The sequence below is a fragment of the Salarias fasciatus genome, chromosome 17 (assembly GCF_902148845.1).
Source record: "Salarias fasciatus chromosome 17, fSalaFa1.1, whole genome shotgun sequence".
Taxonomy (NCBI): Eukaryota; Metazoa; Chordata; class Actinopteri; order Blenniiformes; family Blenniidae; genus Salarias; species Salarias fasciatus.
The window spans coordinates 540,559-563,540 of NC_043761.1; the positions used below are offsets into that span (position 1 = coordinate 540,559).

General features: G+C 48.5%; 1 protein-coding gene across 2 annotated transcripts; it reads right to left on the reverse strand.

Annotated features, from left to right (window-relative positions):
- Positions 1–669: 669 nt before the first annotated feature.
- On the reverse strand, positions 670–21,579 carry mdm2 (MDM2 proto-oncogene). Of its 2 annotated transcripts, XM_030113257.1 has the most exons (13): positions 21,453–21,579; positions 18,490–18,525; positions 7,312–7,388; positions 6,744–6,818; positions 6,424–6,557; positions 6,290–6,339; positions 5,228–5,283; positions 4,543–4,627; positions 3,764–3,957; positions 3,527–3,658; positions 3,341–3,409; positions 3,075–3,252; positions 670–1,492 (listed from the first exon to the last, which is right to left on the reverse strand). In XM_030113257.1, exons 3-13 carry the CDS (start codon positions 7,363–7,365, stop codon positions 1,017–1,019), a joined length of 1,503 nt encoding a protein of 500 aa, XP_029969117.1. In that variant the 5' UTR covers positions 7,366–7,388; positions 18,490–18,525; positions 21,453–21,579; the 3' UTR covers positions 670–1,016. The 2 variants fall into 2 exon arrangements, with proteins under 2 accessions (XP_029969117.1, XP_029969118.1); XM_030113258.1 differs by lacking the exon at positions 18,490–18,525 and having other exon boundaries at positions 21,453–21,573.
- Positions 21,580–22,982: the final 1,403 nt, after the last annotated feature.

The following is a 22,982-nucleotide window of genomic DNA, read 5'->3' on the forward strand; positions in this document are numbered from 1 at the left end:
CTCAGGAGTCAGGACATCCTGAGCAGAACCAACAGCAGGCCGGTCCGGACCAGGACTGGGAGAACCTGGGACGGCAGCAGGCCGGTCCGGACCAGGACTGGGAGAACCTGGGACGGCAGCAGGCCGGTCCGGACCAGGACTGGGAGAACCTGGGACGGCAGCAGGCCGGTCCGGACCAGGACTGGGAGAACCTGGGACGGCAGCAGGCCGGTCCGGACCAGGACTGGGAGAACCTGGGACGGCAGCAGGCCGGTCCGGACCAGGAGTCCGTTCGCTGGACTAAAGCTCCTTCAGGATGAATCTTCTTCACTGGAAACAGAACCGAAGGTGGAGAAACCAGAGAACCCAGACCTCTGCTCCGGGTCTACCGAGGAGCCACGTTCTGAACAGTCTTTTATTCTGGCGGGACAGAATCACAGCCAAGTGCTGACGGCTGAGAGAGAGAGAGAGCGAGCGAGACCACGTGACCTCCGCTGGTCGTTCCACATCGTGGTCGGCCTCCGCTCGCCGCTGCAGAGCAAGGCCTTGGCATCGGCGTGAGACCCGGGTCATTCATTGTGGGCGGGGCTTATATAGGGAGAGTGAGACCGAGTGAGTGTGGAAACCCCGGAGCATTGTGGGTAATACGGTTCCATGGTTCAGAGAAATGAAAAAGAAACAGAGTTTAAAGTTAAATTTTATTCATTTTAACAAAAGGAGAAAGCAGGCGTCAGAGAGCCCAGTCAATAAATAAATAAAGGCTTTTTCTCCAGGGGGACTCCAGCCGTCCCCCGTCCCCGAGACCTGTCCCCCATCCCCCGTCCAGACTCAAGTGCATCGAGACAGGTCACGCCCAAAAACAGACATTCTGCAGTGGACTGACAAACAAGAGATGGACAGACCAGAAGACCCAGACTGTCTTCAGTCCAACTATTCAGACTTTAGTGATTCAAAGAACAAACAAGGACAAGACCCAGAGGACGTCCACTGCTCCGGTCCGCTGACCTCCGACCTCCACCGGTCCTCCGGGGGACAGATCAGCTGAGGTAGGTGAGGATGACGGTCTGGATGGGCATCCGGCAGACGGGACACAGCTTGTTCCTCCTCTGCAGCTTCTTGGCGCAGACGTAGCAGGACATCAGGTGTCCCGTGCGTCCGTGGACGATGCAGCCGTTCTTCGGCCGCGACTGACAGATGAGACACGGGTCGAGACACGAGTCGGGAAGACGCCACTCCGCCGACACGCTGCGCTCCAGCTCGGGCGGCGGCGGGTCCGTCGGGGACGCCGGGGGGACGAGCTCCTGGGAGTCGCAGCAGGACGAGGACGGCTGCGACTCTGGAGTCCACAGCTTCTCCTGGGAGGAGGACAAGGAGGACGAGGAGGGCTGCGAGGAGGACAACGCGTCCTGGGAGTTCGGCACCGAGGACTCGGACACGGTCTGGGACAGAGCCGGCGGTCTGGACCTCTTTCCATCCGGGACGTCCACACCTTCATTGTCCTCCACGTCTAAAGCTGCAGGAGACACAGAGTTCAGCTTCAAGACAACAGAGAGACACCTGCCGTCTCCCAAGACCCCGAGGCCCGGCCGACCAGTGGCCCCGCCCCCAAACAGACAAACTCCCCCATGACCGCCGCCCGTCCCCCGAGGAGCGCCGGGGGCTAATGCTAATACCTACGGACCCGTGTATGCTAGTAGCTACGAACCTTATGCATGCTAGTAGCTACGGACACATGTATGCTAGTAGCTACGGACACATGTATGCTAGTAGCTACGAACCTTATGCATGCTAGTAGCTACGGACACATGTATGCTAGTAGCTACGAACCTTATGTATGCTAGTAGCTACGGACACATGTATGCTAGTAGCTACGAACCTTATGTATGCTAGTAGCTACGGACACATGTATGCTAGTAGCTACGAACCTTATGTATGCTAGTAGCTACGGACACATGTATGCTAGTAGCTACAAACCTTATGTATGCTAGTAGCTACGAACCTTATGTATGCTAGTAGCTATGGACTCATGTATGCTAGCAGCTAGAGACACACTACGAACCTTATGTATGCTAGTAGCTACGAACCTTATGTGTGCTAGTAGCTACGGACACATGCATGCTAGTAGCTACGAACCTTATGTATGCTAGTAGCTATGGACTCATGTATGCTAGCAGCTAGAGACACATGTATGCTAGTAGCTACGAACCTTATGTATGCTAGTAGCTATGGACACATGTATGCTAGTAGCTAAGGACCCGTGTATGCTAGTAGCTACGGACACATGTATGCTAGTAGCTACGAACCTTATGTATGCTAGTAGCTATGGAGTCATGTATGCTAGTAGCTAGAGACACATGTATGCTAGTAGCTAGAGACACATGTATGCTAGTAGCTACGAACCTTATGTATGCTAGTAGCTAAGGACCTGTGTATGCTAGTAGCTACGGACACATGTATGCTAGTAGCTATGGACTCATGTATGCTAGTAGCTCGAGACACATGTATGCTAGTAGCTATGGACTCATGTATGCTAGTCGCTAGAGACACATGTATGCTGAGGATTGCTCCATCCACCACTACTGCTCTCTCCTCATGGTTCTCCTGGTTCTCGAGGTTCTCCTGGTTCTCCTCCACCCTGTCAGGCTGGTCGTCCTTCACCAGCCAGTCTGGATCTTTCAGTCCATCAGGATCTGGTCTTGGTTGTTCTCCAGCCCTTTCGGGGTGTTCTCCATCTAGACGATGGGTTCTCCAGTCTGTTCTCTCCACAGAGGTTCCTGTAAACTCTGTCTCAGCCTGGTTCTGGGTTCTGGTCTAGTGTGATCCACCCCGGGTTCCACTGGTCTGCTGTTTGGGTCCTGTCCTATCAGAACCTGGGTTCTGTCTTTCAGTCCTGCTGTCCCTGTTCTCTCTCTGTTCTTCAGTTTCTGGGTGGAACAGGTTCTGTCGGGTCCTCCTCTAGCTCCTGGTTCTCTTGGGGTTCCACGGTCTGAGGTTCCCTGATCAGGTTCTCATCGGACCATGTTCTGGATGTTTCCTCCTGTATGGAGCTTTGACCTTTGACCCTCACCAGTCTCCCCGTCTCAGCTGAAACGTACCTGAAGCTTCCTTGGCAGCTGATTGGCCGGTGGGCTTTGGGGGCAGAGCTTTGGCGCCGCAGGGGGCGGGGCTGATTGACAGCTCAGGCAGCCAATCAGCACGCAGAGCCCAGCAGCGCTGACAGTTCCTGGGAAGAGGCGGGTTCAGCTCCTCACACTTCACACAGCGCCAGTAATCCTGAGAGACACACACACACTTAGAGCACGGGTCTGGGTGTGTGTGTGTGTGTGTGTGTGTGTGTGTGTGTGTGTGTGTGTGTACTCACAGCTTCAGAAATCTCTGTGTCTTCATCAAAAGAGTCTTCGTCCTCAGCCTCGAAGATTACCTCATACACCTGCACACACACACGCACACAAACAGGTTACCTCAGTGTGTGTGATCTGGGCGGTGTGTGTGTGTGTGTGTGTGTGTGTGTGTGTGTGTGTGTCACTGGTGTGTTTGTTTCCTCCACCTGGTCGTCTGCAGACAGCGAGGCGTCGTCTTCGTTGTAGTCGTCAGAATCGATGGACTCCACCTCGAACTCCACGCTGAAGTTATCGCTGTCGGAGTCTGAGGCCGCCTCCGTGACCTCTGACCTGGCAGACTACACACACACACACACACACACACACACACACACACACACACACACACGTTAAACAGCGATCGGCGGTGTGAGTACAGCAGGCCGCCGGTCTGAGTGACTCACCCCGCTGTGGGAGTCGGATGATTGGCTGCTGTGTCGGTCCCGCCCACCTCCCAGTCCACCAATCACACACCAGGACAGACTGTCGTCGAAGGTCAGGGAGTAGCTGTCAGACCGCCTCCTCTTCCTCCCCTCGTCTTCAGACTCCGCCTCCGACTCCTGCTCGTCATCGCCGTCATCCACGCTGCAGGAGGGGCCTGAGGAGGACCGGGGGAGGGGCTTAATGTGGTGATGACCGGGGGAGGGGCTTAATGTGGTGATAGCCGGGGGAGGGGCTTAATGTGGTGATGACCGGGGGAGGGGCTTAATGTGGTGATAGCCGGGGGAGGGGCTTAATGTGGTGATGACCGGGGGAGGGGCTTAATGTGGTGATAGCCGGGGGAGGGGCTTAATGTGGTGATGACCGGGGGAGGGGCTTAATGTGGTGATAGCCGGGGGAGGGGCTTAATGTGGTGATAGCCGGGGGAGGGGCTTAATATGGTGAAGACCGGGGGAGGGGCTTAATGTGGTGATGACCGGGGGAGGGGCTTAATGTGGTAATGACCGGGGGAGGGGCTTAATGTGGTGATAGCCGGGGGAGGGGCTTAATGTGGTGATAGCCGGGGGAGGGGCTTAATATGGTGAAGACCGGGGGAGGGGCTTAATGTGGTGACAGCTGGGGGAGGGGCTTAATGTGGTGAAGACCAGGGGAGGGGCTTAATGTGTGACGTCACAGGTGGGTGGGGTTTACAGTTGTGATGTCACAGGAAGTCAGTGGATGAGCTGACCTGCTGGCGTCTCACCTGGTTCGCTGCTCCTGTGGCTCCGCCTCCTCCTCCGTCTTCTCCTGCGGTCTGGAGACGAAGAGCGACTCGGTGCGTCGAACTCCTGAAAGGACAAGTCCGTCTGAGACGTCAACACCGACGTAGTTCTCTCAGCAGCAAGAAAAACATCCCGACCAAACCTTCAAGACCAAAAAACTCAATTCTAGTCAAAGACGTCTTCAGCCTGAAGACAGTTTTCTCTGGAAGCTAACAAGCTAACATCTGTCTCACTTCTGTTAGTGAGTCACTGCCACGAGCTGCAGCTGCTGTTTATACTGATGCCCACTAGCTAGCATGCTAGCTTCACCAGTTACAACACAAGCTGTTGTTAGCATGCTAGCTTCAACAGCTACAACACAAGCTGTTGTTAGCATGCTAGCTTCAACAGCTACAACACAGGATGGAGTTAGCATGCTAGCTTCACCAGCTACAACACAAGCTGTTGTTAGCATGCTAGCTTCAACAGCTACAACACAAGCTGTTGTTAGCATGCTAGCTTCACCAGCTACAACACAAGCTGTTGTTAGCATGCTAGCTTGAGGAGCAGGCCGTGGACGTCATCAGCAGAGACTGAATGTGGCCCCTGGTCCTCCGGAGGGTTAAAAACCTGAGGAAGTTCTCCTGTTTCATGGCAGTTGGCGGGTTCAGGGGTCAGTGGGGTTACCTCTCTTCCTCTGTCCGGCGCTCTGCTGCCTGCCGATCCGCCGCCTGTCGGAGAGTCTGAGGGAGAAAAGACAGTCAGAGCAGCACAGAGAGGGCCGGTGGGGAACTGATCGACCATCGATGAAGCAATGCTAACTCGCGTTTAGCATCTACTGATTAACTCCGTCGACCGACGTCTTTTGCTTGTTACGTTGCAGATCTGTGAATACGCGGTTATTTCATCATCCAACGTCTTTTTCCTGTGTTGTTTTTGTTGTTTCCTAGAAGTAAACAGCTGTTCAGATGTTAAAGCTAAAAAACAGACGTCAGCCAGCGTCTGCTGGAATCTGCTTCTCTGCAGAAAAAGCTGCTTTTCTTTCTCTTTTGGTCAAAATGAGGCGTTTTCACTGAAACCACCCTACGTTCTACTGCCAAGCGCCAGAGGTCTAAACAGGCTAGAGACAGACTTTTATTCTGATGAAGGAGGAGTCTCAGGTTTCTTCAGGGTCTGCTCGACTGAAGGCTCTTTCATGAAAACAAGCAGGACGATCAGCTGAAACAGGCGTCAACACGCAGGATGTTAAAGCGATACTTTAACATTTTGGAAAATTGGCCCATTTAGCGCAATTCCTTAGTCATTTCGAACAGCCTACTTACTTTTTTTGTGAGGGCGAGCTGTTGTTTCTTCGCAAAAACCACTCAATCTGGTAATTTTGCATTAATATTTCACAGCGTAGTGAATGTGTGGATTATAACGTGTCCACCAAAGTGTTTTGGGGTTGTGTTGATTGTGTATTTGATGAGTTTGACGAGGGAAGCAAAAGTACCGTCCACTTCCATTATGTCCGCCACGAAGCTCTCCTCAGACCCACCGCTGAATAAACAACAGCTTGCCCTCACAGAACAGTAAGTAGGCTGTTCTAAATGACCAGGGAACGGCCCGAAACGGGCCAATTTGCCAAAATGTTGAAGTATCGCTTTAAAAGTGTTTTCAAATAGTTCCTGACTGGTCCACTGGGAGGCGCCACGCCTCAGTCTGAACTGAGCTGAGCTGAGTGGACGATGAGGAGGAGGACGGTCCTACCTGGACTCCTCACGGCCACCAGGTTCTTGGTGATCATTGCAAACAGGGCCCTGGAACAGGAAGCAGACACTCAGCTCACTTCCTGCTAACAGCTGACAGGAAGTGCAGGATGTGGGCGCAGCGCCGCTACTCACTGTGGTTCCTTCACCGAGAAGCTGTCCACGCCCAGCACCCGCCCCAGTGCATCCTGGGAGCAGTGGACGATGTGCTGCTGCTTCTGGTCGTACAGCTGTTTCTGGATGATGTACTGGCCCAGGTAGAACATGACCTGCAGCGGCAGAGAGGCGTGAGCAACGCGTTCCGGGCTCCACCCAGCGGACCGGACCGGACCGGACCGGACCGGACCGGACCGGACCGGACCGGACCGGACCGGCCCGGACCGGCACCGCTTTCCTCCGGTCGTGCTCGTCACCATAGAGGCTAACATGCTAACCGACCGTGAGCAGGGTCCTACCTCCTTCATGGTGAAGACGTCTTTGGTGGCGCCGGCGAGCTGCAGCAGCGAGCAGAACTCCACTCCGGGGCGGACCTGAACCCGCACAGAACTCCCAGTGAGAGGGACGCACAGCCGGAGCTGCAGCTTAAACTACAGCCGGAGCTGCAGCCGGAGCTGCAGCTTAAACTACAGCCGGAGCTGCAGCCGGAGCTGCAGCTTAAACTACAGCCGGAGCTGCAGCTTAAACTACAGCCGGAGCTGCAGCCGGAGCTGCAGCCGGAGCTACAGCCGGAGCTGCAGCTTAAACTACAGCCGGAGCTGCAGCTTAAACTACAGCCGGAGCTGCAGCCGGAGCTACAGCCGGAGCTACAGCCGGAGCTGCAGCTTAAACTACAGCCGGAGCTGCAGCTTAAACTACAGCCGGAGCTGCAGCTTAAACTACAGCCGGAGCTGCAGCTTAAACTACAGCCGGAGCTGCAGCTTAAACTACAGCCGGAGCTGCAGCTTAAACTACAGCCGGAGCTGCAGCTTAAACTACAGCCGGAGCTGCAGCCAGCGGTACAGTCACAACAGCACTACTTCTCACCAGGTTGTTGTCGTCCGGGGTGTGGACTCTGTCCAGCTCCTTGTCAGTGGACATAATGGACAAGATTTCTCCTGGTCCTACACACACACACACACACACACACACACACACACACACACAGTTGGTCAATGTGTCCTGAGCAGTCTGAGGCGTGACAGTCGGCTGCTGTGTGACCTCTGACCCCTGCTGACGGGGGACGTGTGTGGACCACCAGACAGGGTTCCAGTGAGTCATGGTGGAGTTCTGCTGCTGAGTCTGGGTTCTGGTTCTGGTCTCTCGCAGACTGAGACCGTCTACAGCGTTTCAGGTCCTCCAGGTGCTAACCCGAACCCAGACTGGACTTCCTGGACAACGTCTTCACTGGTCACAGTGGACAGACTGCCAGTGTCTCAAGGCCTGGACACACGGTCCATCTGAACCATCTCAGGACTTCCCACGCCGGGACGTTTGCTCTGAGCAGACGGAACCGTGACGCAGAACGGGGATCACAGCTGAACGCCGTCCACGTGAAGAAGCGCGTCTCCATGGCAACGGCAGTGTCAACAGAGTGCTAGCTGACCTGCTGGGACGAAGCCTGGTGGGTCAGACCCAACGGGACAGAGCCCGTTCGGACGCCCCCGCCCCCGCCCCCGCCACAGGCTCCCCTGGAGGCTAACCAGCGGGCTAGCAACGTTAGCATGCGTCCCATCAGGAGCACGCCGTCCTCTTTTCACTGGCGGGAGCGCTCAGGAGGATGATTTGAGATTGTGATTTTGCGAAGTGAGTGAAGTGAGTCGCGTTAGCATCGACGGGCCTTTCAGCCAGGCCTGGGCGATTATATGATCGTGATTGGTGATCACGATTAATTTCCAGTCGGTCACGGTCAGGCCTTTCACGATAACATATTTTGCTGGATGATTAATTGTCCCAGAATTTATTGCGATAAACGATAATATTGCCGGGTTTTTTTTGTTACAATTTTTTAATTAATGCAACAATTAGGGACGCACCGAAATGAAAATTCTTGGCGAAACCGAAACCAAAAAAATGAGGAAACTGTTTTTCTGAAGCAAATAAGGTCCTAACAACGACACACATAATATTACAAAGCATTTATACCTCCAGAGGTCAGCAGCGTCTCACAGACCGCTGATAAAAAAAAAAAAAGACGCACTTGGCGGGGCTTTTTTTCTGCGATTGATTTGTTTTATATGCACATCTGAACAGGGAGCTCTGACTGCAGACAATCACACAGACGGCCAAAAATATCAACCAAATCCTAAGAGAAAGACAATAAAAAGAGGCATAATGAAGAGATATAAGGTGGAAGAAGCTTTAGCAAAGACAGGAGGTCAGTGAGGGGAGTCGGACGGCGGAGACGTGTCGGACATCAGCCATCTGGACTGGAGTGAAGAGGAGGAACGTTCTGAGTCACAGTCAGAACAGCAAATGTAATCCTGCTGCCCTAAAAATGCTGGACCGACCTCCAGCTGCTGCACAGTCCAGCAGAACCTGCAGTGGCGCCACCTCCAGGTAGGGAGAATTACTGCAGGCTGCTGTCAGTTTACAACTAAATAATAATAACATGAAATGGTGTAAAAAATAAATAAACTAATGTAATAAAATTCAACACAACAGTGAACACGGTCCTGACAGCAGGAGCTGCAGCGTCTCCAGAGGGGCCAGTTACAGGTTCAGGTCAAATATTATATCCTCCATCAAAGTACAGCAAACCAAGTGTTTTTCGTTTCCAGAAATTAATTTTTGAATGAACATATTTTCTGAATAAATCCCTTCGTCCTGTGGAGCCTGCAGTCCCAGAATCAGATGAGCAGGGTGAGGACGGACCGTGAGGGGGGGTCCGTCCTGGGGCGCAGCCGGGGAGACTTATTTTACTCATTTTAATATGTTCTTGATTATTATTGACGGTTAATGATACAACTGTTTTGTGTGTGTTGGTGTGTGTGTGTGTGTTTATCAGGGAAACGAGTGCGCGGAGTGTGAGTGAGAGGTGACGCTGCGCAAATGCGCACTGTAAAAAGTTAATACATTTTAAAACCTGATTTGAGGCATTAATACAGCAGACATGAGGCATTAAGAGGTTTGCTTTAGCATTGCCGCCACGTCATCACCAATTATTTTCAGCTGTGTTGTTTCGGTGATTTTTTTCTTTCGGCCGAAAGCCGAAAATACACCTTTGAGCTATTTTCGGTCGAAAAATTTCGGTGGCAGAATTTTCGATGCATCACTCCTCATTACACTGCAGAGCCGACAGGAGTCAGTACGAGGCGTTTCTACTGTCTTTGGAAAATGTAAATTTATCGCGCCTGGAAAACTTACCGACCTCATTTTTTTTAACATGCGATTAATTGATTTATTGACTATCGTGACAGGCCTAATCACGGTGATCAGCTGTGAGCACATTTACTCGATCAGACATGGCAGACATGTGCGTGACACAGCCAATCACAGCCGACTTTTTCCTGCTCAGCTTCCACCTGAAAGTTGTCTGAGAAGTAAACAGGATGAGCTGAGTGGAGCCGAGGGCAGCGAAGCCGAGGAAGTCAGCCCTGCCTCGGCGTTTTCCTCTGAAGATGAGGCTGCTGCTGACAGGAAAGGCTGCTCCACGCCGCTGCTAGCTCACCACTGCTAGCTCACCGCTGCTAGCTCACTGCTGCTAGCTCACTGCTGCTAGCTCACCGCTGCTAGCTCACTGCTGCTAGCTCACCGCTGCTAGCTCACTGCTGCTAGCTCACAGATCCGCAAGGAATCTGGTCTTTTGAGTCCAGAACTACTTGTGATGGTTCAGTTCTTCTCTTTTACTGAAAAGACGCTGCATCGCATCATTGAACATATCACCACGTCTTGCCGCTAACAACATGCAGAGAGCCTGCAGCGCTGCAGCCGTTCTTCTTCTGTGGTGTCTGTGTAAAATAAGGTTGAACATGCAAACAGCACCCCTAGTGGCATGAAGTGTAAATGCAGTCATGGCGTCGTCTGTGGCCGTGGTCTGAATGAGGATCTCCTGGGGTTACTCCAGATGTTTCAGAAACCAGAATATTTATCTGAACACGAATATTGACTGCATGTAAACGTAGCCAGTGTCGTCTTTTCAGGCCACTGCACCGTACGAGCAACATTCTGAGAGGAGAAAAACGCTTAATTTTTTCTATTTTTTTATATTATTGTATAGGGCCGGACAAAGTTTCGATATCAATACATACCGCGGTATATTTTTATTCAATAACGGTGACATGAGTTTTAAACACATTTTCAATATAGTGCATTACAGTCTGCGTTTCACAATCACTAACTGCTGCTCACGGCGCCGCTGATTCAAGCCGAACAGGAAGCGCTGCAGAGAGTGATCAGAGCTCTGCAGCCACAGCGGGCCGTCCTCAGCTCAGGCTACAAGCTGAGCTCCACCGCCGTGAGTCTGAGCTCCAAAATGAGAACTGGTGATGTGAACGCCACTGAACAAGCTTCCACAAGCTAATCTGTGGCCACGAATTAGGAATATCATTCACTGAACAGCCCAGTGAAGTTAGCAGCATGTTGACAGATGAGGACTTTCGGTCTCAATAACTCTTTAACTAAACGTCAGTAACACACAGAGGAGCCTCCATCCCGCCGCTGTGAGCTGGACCACAGGCTGCAAGCTCATTTTTATTAAAAGTCTCTGTCTATCAAGCAGCAGAAGCAATATTGTTTTCTATGAGCAGCCGTGGTGCTGCGGGGTTCAGGGACCGTCTACAATTTACAAGACGCTGCAGCAGTGAAGACAAACACCACAAAAAAAACAGTACAGGGATTCACTGCAGTGTCACCATAATCACTACAACCTGAAGTAATTCTGTACGTAACCTTAGTAATTCTGAGCTCTTATTTTCCTTCCTGGTTGAAGCAGCTTTGTTTGAATCCATAACAACAACATAACTGTATTTAAGTGTAAAGTTAAAGCTATTTATATTGAAAAAGGTGAAACTTCTGTTTATTTGACAGTGATTTCATATTTCTTAAGTAAAAGGGAAACATTTAATTTATTATAGTTTTTATTTCTAAAATGTTTTACTGGAGGAGCTTCCTGGATAAATCATACGGACCGTGCATTTCACACTAAGGCCTTCAGAACAGATCCGCCTGAACCAATCCACCTCTCAATAACTATTTTGTCTACAAAAAAAAATCTTATTATGCAGATATGCACATAAAGAGTTGTTGCTCAGCAGATAGATACTTGTGCAGCCAGAATAAATGCCTTTGCTTTAGTGCACAAGTCTCCTACTACATCTGTGCACATACAATGAGCATCAACAACTTAATAAAACAGCAATATTATTTAGGAAAAGAGGAAAATTTTACTCACCAAAATCCCCATTATTTGTAAACAAAATCCATCCTCCTTTCCTTCCTCAAAAAGAGTTCAACTGCTCTGTCATATAGATTATCCGTGAGTTTCAGTCCCATAAAGCCAGGGCTGAAAGTCCAGCTGCCCTGTGGGATTTCTGGCAAGTTTTATTTCTCTTCAGGTCTTCTTCTTCTTCTTCTTCTTCTTTGGATTAATTGAGGTAAGCGACCAACAACTTAGGTGCATAGCGCCCCCTACTGTATCTCTTGGTGAATGTAAATCAGAAGGCCTGGATACGCTGTTGCTAGTGTAGCTAGCTAGAAGGCGCTGAGTCGCCAACTCGAAATCTGATTGGTTGAAGCAACTGTCTGTCTGACACTTTACTTCACTGCGCCATCAGGAACGGACAGCGAAGGCCTCGGGCAGATTTCTTTGACCCTAGCAACAGATGATGCCTGAAATCTGATTGGCTAAATGATTTAATATGAAAAAAAACATGTCTGGAAGCAGCGCAGCCACGAGAAAACTATGAAAGGAACTGAACATACCGTTTGGAATCATTTAGTAAGTATTCATGGACAAAATATAATTTACATCAGTCTGTAATTCAGATACTTTTTAGGCCAGCAGAGAAGGCCTTGCAGGCCCTGACGGCCCACCACAGCTGGAAGTACATTATGTACATGATTCTTAACAGTTTTTCTGAGGCTTTTGTATTATTTATATCGATATCAGAATTATATTGTATCGACCGAAATTAAAGGTCTAATACACGATTTTCTCAAAAAGACGAAGCCCCACGTCTGTTACTCACTTTTTGAACAACGCCATGCTCCAGACCATCGCCCGGCTCTCCTGCTTCTCCCAGGAAACGCGGAAGTGTGCGAGCGCGACCTCCTCTTCTCCGCCGTGCACGGCTCTGTACAGTTTCTGCGATCCGCCTCGCTCATAAATAAAGCTTTTTTTCCCGAAACAGTTCCAGTTTCATTATGTCAGACTCGCCATCGGTCAGTACTAGCTCAGAAGCTCACGGCTACAGAAACACTCTGACTGCGCAAAAGGGAGAAGCTGATTGGGCGCAATCACATAGAACCGCCTTACAAAACCAGCTTGTCAGAATGATTGACAAACGGACCCACCAATTATTTAGGTAGAGGTATATGAAATCCGTTTTATTTTTTCCCAAATTCCGTTTTTTCCGTTTTAATATTTCTGAATTTGGTATTTTGTTTTTTATGCTCATTTTTACCATAAAAAAGGTGTCTGGTAAGTGGAAATGAATAAATGTCCACAATCTAAGAGGATATAACAGTCCATTTAATGTTTAAAGTCCTGCAACAAAGAAATACTTTTCAATTAGTCGCATGCGTCTTTGCGAGTCCAGTCCACGGTACGTTGACAGTATTTACAAAAAAGCTTTTCCCCTGAGGCATAAAAGTCCGTGTACTGTTCTGCTCTGTGTTTAGCGCTTAGCGTGGAGTTTCATAACTGTTTTGAATGTGTGAGAGGGGAGAGAGCAGCTCGCTTGGACATGGTGTTGTTGCGTCGCGTCTCGTCGCGGCTGGAACGCGCGTTCACAATTGTTTTCAATTGTATTTTGACGTAAAATCGCGGAAAGCATTTGGCGTTGTGAACGCAGCTTTAGCATGTTAGCAGTGGAAGTGACGTACAGGTTGCAGCAGCTCGGGCGGTCCCCCCGGCATGTTTGCTTTGCACTATAAGGTTCCATTTTCTCTCGAAAACTGAATTTCAGACCAGATTAGGACGAATTCCGCAATATTCCGCGTTTTATTCCAATTCCGTTTTTATTGGTCATTTCCGCGATTCCGTCCGCGATTCCGTTAACACGGATTTCATATGGCTCTATTTAGGTGATCCACCCGGAAATCAAAATGTTATATTACACCTTTAAGACCTACATCGTGATAACATCTTTGGCCATATGGTCCAGCCCTATTATTGTAGTTTTGTACTGTTACATTTTAGGTCTAATCTGTCCAATCTAGGTTATTTAAATTTTGTACATCTGATGCAAGCATTAATGATGGCAGCAGCATCTTTAGCATCATAACTTGAGAATAATGTTTACATTCTGAAGCGCCTTCATTATCCCCAGGAGGTTTCTTTAGTTTTTTATCTTTTATAGCAACAAAAATCCTCAGGGCTGCAAACTGTCACACTTTAACTTAGAGGTTGACCGATGTATCGGCCGGCCGATATATCGGGCCGATATTTGGACATTTTTCTCCATCGGCCATCGGCCGTATTTTCTTTTTAAAAGCCGATTTTTGATCCGTTGTATAAAATGACGCAATTTTTGATCAGGCACACGTGCGGGCAGCTAAAGCTGCCCCTCAAGAAAGGACCCCTGTGGCGCTGCTGCATCATTTCCGTCAGAGCGGAGTGTGCTCGGTGGAATCCAGGCTGTGGAAAAAGCTGCTCCTGCTGCATCTGCAGTGAATCATGGATTTGTTGAACATTTCAACGTTTGTGTGGCTCCAGTCTGCAGCAGATCAGTGTTACTGCAGAAAAAAGTTTGGCCGGGGAGCGCGTGGTGCCGCGGTGCTAACGCTGCTAACGCTGCTAACGCTGCCGTGTTCGACTGGCGCTGCGCAGCGCAGGCAGGGCGCCCGGACTGAACAGGTCTGGCTGAACCCTGCATGTCGTTAACTTCAGATGCTACTTTGTGATCAGTTTCAGCAGTAGAGATCAGCTGGTCTGAGCTGACTTTACTTGTGCGTGTTCAACTGTGTTGGTGAAAACACACCACTACTGGAGTTAACAGCAGAACAAAGTAAATAGGAGGAAATGGCGAGAGTAAAAAAAAAAGAGTATATAATCAATCATGGGGCTTTTTCTGAAGCATGCATTAGCCACCCGCAAATTCCTCCACATAATGCATGACCGGAGTTCTGTTTTTATTTGTATGTATGACTTTAAGAAGAGTGTGAATGTTTACTACTGCTTGTTACATTGTGTGTTTACTCAGACAAAATATTTCATTGTTTTGAAAGCTGAATACCGTATTGGCCCGAATATAAGACCATGTTTTTTTCCAGAAACTGCATCCTCAAAAGTGGGGTGGTGTTATAATCGCGGACTTACGGTAGATGGTCAATACCCATCCACACCGCTAGATGGGGCCAAAGTATCACTGAGCAGAGAGCGAGTGGAGCGATGAAATGAGATCAAATGATCTGATGAAAAATGGCGGATCGTCTGGAACAAAGGGGCTGAACGCTGGACAACTGAGCAACAACAGAGGAGAAGTTATGATACCAACTTTAAACTGATGGTGATCAACGCAGCAGAGTCATCAAACTACTGCCAAGCTGCAGGAGGTCTGGTGGAGCAGAGCCTCGTTCTTACTGGAGAGCACAGAAAAAACACTACAGATGCTAACGCTATGAGAAAAGCTTTCCTGGTCCTGAGAGACGCTTCAGAGAGACTGATAGAAGGGAGAGTGAAGACGTCTCTGAAAGACGGACAGACGGAATGTCCACCACCAGAGCCTGATTCAGCTGAAGGACCTGGACAGTTATTTACATCATTTATGCAGTTTGGACCCTTGAGGTTCTTATTTGTTGCTTATTGTTTCTTATTTTGAGAAAGAGAATATATTTTTTATTCAATACTGTAGTAATATGTTTTCATTTTATATCTCGTGAAATGTTATTTCAGCAGCGAGTTTGTGAGTTTATAATAATTGTATAATAAAAATTTGTTTTATGAGTGACCTTATTGTCTTCAGCATTTTTTTTTCTTCACAAAATGATCTTTGAAAAACAGGGGTGTGTTATAATCGGAGTCGTCTTATATTTGGGCCAATAAGGTAAATGTTCAGAGGACTGGACACGACTTGCTGTAATAGATTTCTTTTAGTTGTTCAGAAATTGCTGCATTTCACAAAAACGTGATCAATATATATTTATTGGAAAATCGGCTATGCATATCGGCATCGGCCCCCAAAAAACCCCTATCGGTCGACCTCTACTTTAACTATCGTTCAGTTCTTCTCTTTTACTGAAAAAACGCTGCATCGCAAGATTTTACTATCTTGGTGCTGGATTTTTTTTTCCATTTACTGCACTGTTCAGTCAGATTGTTCTTATATTTTTCCATGTGTAGCACGAATGAATTAAACGTGGCAAAGAAAGTAAAGATTTCTGTCTTTCCAATACAAAAGTTTGCTCCCAGAAAAAAAAAACAGTTTATGATCTAATGGCCAAATCTCTGGCAACGGCAACGTTAGGTTCGCTCAAGGAGGATAATTGAAAAGGGACAATATTTTGTTTCAACAGATTTCATTTAACATTTAATTTAACACTTCTTAAAAATGAACTCATTCTATACCATCAACAGCAAAATACCAGCACATATAAACATTTGATGAACAAGAAAAATAACAGTAGTATATATAAATTGATTTGGAAAAAAAAAGAAGAAATAAAATAATGTGTGTGGGTTCAGTTCAGTTCATACACCCGTCCGGGTTGTAATGAGTTTGTTGTAGTGTCTTAGCTGAATTCCAGAGTTTGATCCAAGTTCCTTTTCTTTCGTTGCACAACGGAGCAAAGTTGTATCTCACACTCTCCTCCGTGCTGATCTGCTCTTCATCTGATGCTCACTGGGATTTGGCTCGCCGTTCGTTCAGCATCCACTTTAGAAACATACACCAAAAACCAACCTGCATATAGCAGTTGACATAAAATTAAAATCTGTTTCTTCCTATTCACTGTCCAGCATAGCCCTTTTTCTACATCAGTTCAGTACTAACAGAAAACACCACATATAAAGCTACGTGAATGAATGGAATGGGTAACATTAGCCATCAGTACATACATATACATATAAATCAGCATTCATCACATTTCCAGAATAAATCAACAAATTAATAAATCAACAAAACACAATCTGTCTATCTCCGATTGGTTTTTTTTTTTCCTTTCGATTGTATTCACCTGAACTCATTAACGTCACGTCAGTTTGAAGTTAGCAAACTTGCTAGCATGAAAGAAATATATTGACTCACCGGAGCTCAAAACAATCAAAAAGAAGGTTATCAGCGGTCCCACTCTGCTTTGGTCAGAGGAAAAAGTGTCCAGATTCCCAAAAACTCCTGACAACATTTCTTGAACTTAACTTTTTGAACAAGTTTCCAGCGCTAAAACATCATTTAAAAAAAAAACACGTCTCTCATCTCAGGAAAAAGAAGGAATTCCTAGAGCTACTGCACACTCTATTGGAGGAATGGAGGAATTACACCCAGTGAACCCTTTAAATGCTGGTGCTCCCACACAAATTTTTATGGGTGTTACACATGTTTATGTTATTGAATTTTCATTGATATTTGCTTGGTTTGTTAATAAAATGTTAAACTATTCTATAGTTCTAGTTTTCAGTGCAGATGCTTTAAAACTGGTTTAAAATCAATATAACATATCGGATTCTAATCGAGATCGAATGATATGAAAAAAAAAATCGTGATTTTTTTTTTTTTTTTGCCATATCGCCCAGCCCTTCTTTCAGCACTGGGCCTCATTAGCTTTTCCCCACGATCAGTTTCCAACGAAACACCACAAATAAACCACTGACTGTATATAAAGATGGGCGGGGCTAACATGGCGTCCTCCACAGCGTTCTGAAGCTTCCAGCAGGTCGTCTCCATACTGGACTCTGTGAACCAGATGTAATGTGACTGGTCCAGCCTGTCACATGACCGCATCGCGTGGACAGAGGAGGAGCTGTGATTGGCTGATTGATGAAAACCTTTAACTCCTGATAAAGGTGTTAAAGGTTCGTCTCACCATCAACTGGTCTTCATCCCACCAAGTGATCAGCTTCAAGCAGCGAGGTTTAGATTCCATAGAACTGCTCAGGATTGATGAACAAGTGACGCCAGGACCCGGCAACGCCACGCCAGGACCCGGCGACGCCACCCACGCCAGGGCCCGGCGACGCCACGCCAGGGCCCGGCGACGGTAGACCGGCGTGAGAGGAGTAAGAGCCAAGGTCAAAAGCTTCTGATCCCACAGGAAACCCTGCTCTAGCAGTCGGGCAGCAGGATGGAGGACAAGAGCTTCGTTCATCTCTCAGGGAGCAGAACCTTCAGCTGAAGACGATCTGAGCGGCAGGTTGAGGATTCAGTGCATCCAGTGTTTAAACCGGTGACGTGTGGAAAAATCCTCAGTCTGAGGGACAGGATGGATTCACGAGATGAAGGAGGTCAAAGTTCATCTAACAGTCCGACTCAAGTCTTCCAGATGACAAACAGTGAAAAGTCCTCCGTCTGGAAACAGCTGAGCGACGGTGGTCGTCTAAAGAAACCAGTCACCAACAACAACCGTGTCTCAGTCCATTCTGACTGAACATCTGTCAGAAAACAGCAGCTGCAACAGCCTCCACTCCCACATCCGTCCCTTTCAGAAGAACAAACCAGCAAACTAAGCTCCACCCAGACCAGCTGGAAACACACCAGTCCCACGAAAACCCTGAAAAGATTCCAGACAAACATCCACTGCTTCAGCGTTCCGATTCTCAGCAGCTTCCTCCCCAAACAAACACAGCAGAACCTCCCCGAGAACAGGTTCTGTGGTCACCTCGACCCGTCAGCTGAGGACCTGGAAATCTAACCTGGTCCAATGAAACCTGCTTCTCACAAACATCCGGGACACTTCTGGACCCGTCTTCGTCTCAGCAGCTCCTCTGGCTCTTTACAGGTCTGAATGAGGACGAGTCCAGTCCAGAACCCTGCAGGGTGTATGTGTGTGCACGTGTGTGCACGTGTGTGCGCGAGTCTGTGTGTGTCTGTGTGTGTGTGTGTGTGTGTGTGTGTGTGTGTGTGTACTCACCAGGTTTTAAAGTGCAAACAGTGTCAGCAGCTCATCCTGTGCAAAGAGAAGCAGAAAGTGGAGTCAGAGCAGAGCGGAGCGGCAGGAGGTGGAGGAGGAGGAGGAGGAGCAGCAGGAGGAGGAAGAGGAGGAGCAGCAGGAGGGCTTCCACACCGGCTCAGACATGTCAGGACTAGACCGTTCAGCAGTCAAACCCAGCCTATCAGGGCCCAGCAGGGCTGAGTCAGCACTGTCTGCACACTGTAGCAGCTGATCCAATCACACATGAAGACATGCCAGGACTAGTCCCACATGGACCAGTCTCACCAGGACCAGTCTCACCGGGACACGGCCCATCATGCTTAGGGAGTTCTGGAGACGACTAGGTGCCAGAGAAATAATAATAAATGAGGAATACATGATGTTTCCCTCGTCTCTGGCTGTAAAGCCTGGGCCATGCTTCCCATGTCCACGTGTCCATGTGTCCTCGCTCCACTGATGCTCAGGCTCTGAGGCTACGCTCTGGGCTCACGGAGCGTCTGTCCTGCCACTGGTCCTCTGGTCCTGGAGCAGCGTCTCCGGCTGTCCAGACTGTTTCTGCTCCTTTATTCTGGGTTCTTTATAGAACATGAAGCTCCTACATTATCTTTTAAAGCTAGGGTTGGCGATCTTGGAAAACTAGCATGTAGCACGAATGTAGCATCTCCCAAGGCTCCGCCCAGCTCCCACCCCATTGGAGGAGCTCCGTTGGGAGCGGAGACGTTCCGCGCGCGGCACTTCCGCGTCCAGTGCGTTCCTGGCGTAACCTGTCCTCACACTGTTTCTTCGTTTTTCTTTATTTGCACTAAGCCAAGTATGGCGCACTCACCGATAAGTAAAGCCCCAAACATCCTTCTCCGCCGTTCTGCAACGACGCTCCGTCCTTCTACACGCGCACTGAATCAGGGTCAGTGCACGCCATTGACATGTACGCGCAGGGGGCAGGTCGAACGGCGAAGGGATTTGATTGGTTTAAAAAAAGGTGTCCCGTCAAGACGATTGGTTGCTGTTTTTCCTGTTTTGCTCCTGCTGTAGATAGCGGATATTTTCCAAACTACTTTAAGAACACGCCATGAATTGCTTCCCATCGGGTCATAAAGATCATTTTAACCAGTATTTAAAAAAATGTATCTAATTCAAATCGCCAACCCGAGCTTTAACATCAGAGGTTATTTAGCCTTTATCTGTGTCTGAATGGCGGGACGGCAGAGTCTGCTGTCTCCGTCCTCCGGTGTCTCACTGTCTGGGTGTCTCTGTAGGCAGAGCTACAGCCTGATGGCTTCAGTCACTTTTCAGAGCTAGCGTCCGTCAGGGTTTGTTTGCCGTGGCGCTCTGGGTAGACCGTAGACCGGCACGACGCCGTCACAAAGTCTGGGCTGTGGAGGACCCTGGTGGACAGGATCCATGAGCTCAGAGCAGCTCAGGACGTCTCCGGTCCTCAAGAGGACGGATCAGTGGTCTGCAGCAGGGGAGCCTGACAGCCGACTCATCTGACCACTGCCTGTGTTTACACCCGACTGCTGCTGCTGTCGGGTGTTTCAGTGTTTCACTCATCTGTAGATTTTAAATATTCTTTTAAATCTGCAGGATAAAAGTTCAAACACCTGGAAAACCCAATGTTTGCTCCTGTGGATGGACCTGGAACCAGAACCAGAACCAGAACCGGATCCACTGATGGCTGCTGAGCAGGTGAATACACTGAGACATGCCTCAGACTGTCAGCAGGTCAAAGGTCAGGCCGTCTCTGAGACAGCTGACCCAACGCGTGCCTGTGTTTCTCTGCTGACGATGTGAGTGAGTGAGTGGGTGTGTGTGTGTGTGTGTGTGTGTGTGTGTGTGTGTGTGTGTGTGTGTGTGTGTGTGTGTGTGTGTGTGTTTCCTGACCTGACACACCCCAGAGTGTGATCAGAGGAGTCGCCTACAGCTGATAACATGTGGAACTGAGCCTCACTCTGCAGGGGGTTTCTGACTCCATGCGCTGCTCTTCACCCTTTCACTGCATCAGGTGAAAACATGAATTGAACCTGAGCGCGCAGCAGCATTCCCCAGGCTTCCCCTCTGGACAGACCCCTGTTCGAGTCCAGGCCTCACTGCGACTGGACAGGCAGGACAAGAGCGTGTCCCGGGTCCACGCATCTCTAATCTCATCAGTCTGAATGATCAGTGATCCTCATCAGCTGACTCAACCCGGAAGAAGGTGAGAACACCAATCAGCAGGCACGTGCAGCGACAGGACGCTTCACGGGTCGACAGCAGCAGCTGGGGGCGAGGACGTGTCCAGACATCAGTCTGAGAGGCGGGACAGGACGGATGACTGGACATGTCCCCAACAGCTGACTGGGGATGAGTCAGCTGGTGACACACACACACACACACACACACACACACACGAGGAAAATATGCCCGGACTTGTCCCTCTCACTACTCGCTGCGCGCACGCGCACACTCACACACCGCCGCTGAACACAGCTCAGTCATTACAAACTTGTTCAAGAACATTTACTTCGGCTTTGAATATTAAAATATTGCAGAACCAGTTCAAACTACTCTTTTCCGTCACAGTTGGAACAATAACAAACGCTTTAAGTCGAATCTAAAGCGCCGTGTCTTATTTTAGTGAAAGTAACGTGGCGTTTCCACGGACTCAATGCTAACACACGGGATGCTAATGTTCCACTAATCATCCAAAACAACTTCAGCTGAGGAAAATGTGTCCCGCTTGAGCAGTTTGAACACGAATAGATCTTTTTCGTGTTGGCCACGTCGGCTTAGACGACGAAAGCATGTAAATAAACAACGTGGAGCCGCCGTTGGCCCCGGTTCTACTCGGTCAGGAAACACCGAGGCTTTGAGGCCTACTCGCCCCGCAGCGAGCTTTAGCTCCCGATTCAGGCCAGATAGCACAGAAATGTCGCGGTGGATGGATGCGCGTGGAGTTTACGCACCTGTACAGGTATCCCGGGTGAAGAAAACATCCAACAAAAGGCGTAAATCCTGCAGGTTTATCAGAAAGTACCGACTCTGATCCACGGTGTATTCACGGTCGTTCACGCGGGGTGAGCGGGCGTGGCGCCTCCAGTGGACAAAACGAGGAACTACACCACTACGCCAAGTACTGCGCGCTCCACATCATTTTTATTCATATTTTAATGAAAAATACAGTATTTTAGTTCAATAGCACCCAGATTACTTGACCTATTGATCTCAAATTCATTGTGAATCACATTACAGTGCCTGGTTCAGGCACACCTCTTTGTTTTAGCTTTAAATATTTTCAATAATTTATATTGACATTTTCATGAAAAATACAGTATTTTAACTCAGTAGCGCCCAGATTATTTGATCTACTGACTCCAAATCCGTTATGGATCACATTACTACACAGCGTGGTTCAGACACACCTCTTTGTTTTTCAATTTTAACACTCCACAGACATAATTTCTATTAATAATATTTTTTTAATGAAAAATACAGTATTTTAGCTCAATGGCTCTCATGTTATTTGAGGTCAGGGCAAGCTGTTATTATTATCAATATTTTGATGGAGAAGGCAGTGTTTTAGCTCAGTTACTGCCAGATTCTTTGACTTGACTCAAAATCAGCATTATTAAAGCTTTCCTTAATTTACTTCGTTGTTCAGTTGTGTTTTTCAGCAACAGTATTCATACGTGTTCTATGACTTACAGATAGGGTGAGTTGTGATCCGTGGCACTTGATGTTTATGTTGAAATCCTTTTGGTTTCGCTGGAATTTTGAAAATCCCATCAGTGTTGTAAATAAATTAAATCCCATTGGTGTTTTACATTAAATTAAATCCCACTGGTGTTTTTAATGAAACACCAATTTAAACTAAATGAAATCGGTGTCCCATCACTGTAAATATGGCGTTAAAGATGTGATTTGTTGTCCTCTCCTGCGTTTTCCTTTTGTTCCTTAAGATTCCCCTTGTGGCCACAAGAGGGCGACTGTCCGCTCTACGACACAACACAGCAGCGGTTAAAGGACCGTAAATAGTGGAGATATTCGTCAATTTTCTTGGACAAACGGTCAGAAGGTTTATTGTAGATATTTACAAGACCGTCTACATCAGGGGTGTCCAAAGTGGGTCCTGGAGGGCCGCAGTCCTTCGTGTTTTCCATGTCTCCCTGCTTCAACACAGCCGATTGCAATGAGGCTGGTTTCTGGCTTTCTGCTGGACTTGGCCATGAATCATCATGAGATTCAGCTGTGTTGAAGCAGGGAGACATGGAAAACATGCAGGACTGCGGCCCTCCAGGACCCACTTTGGACACCCCTGGTCTACATAAAGCAGACTACAAGTTGAAAGCAGGAAGTTTGATTTGAACAGATTTCCTTCTGGGTTCACGCAGCGTTGGTAGTTCCTACTTTTGACCACCAGAGGGCGACATTCGATTCCTCCCGCTGCTCCACTGTGAACCGGACGTGACATAACTTTTTTCCACGTCTGATTGGCT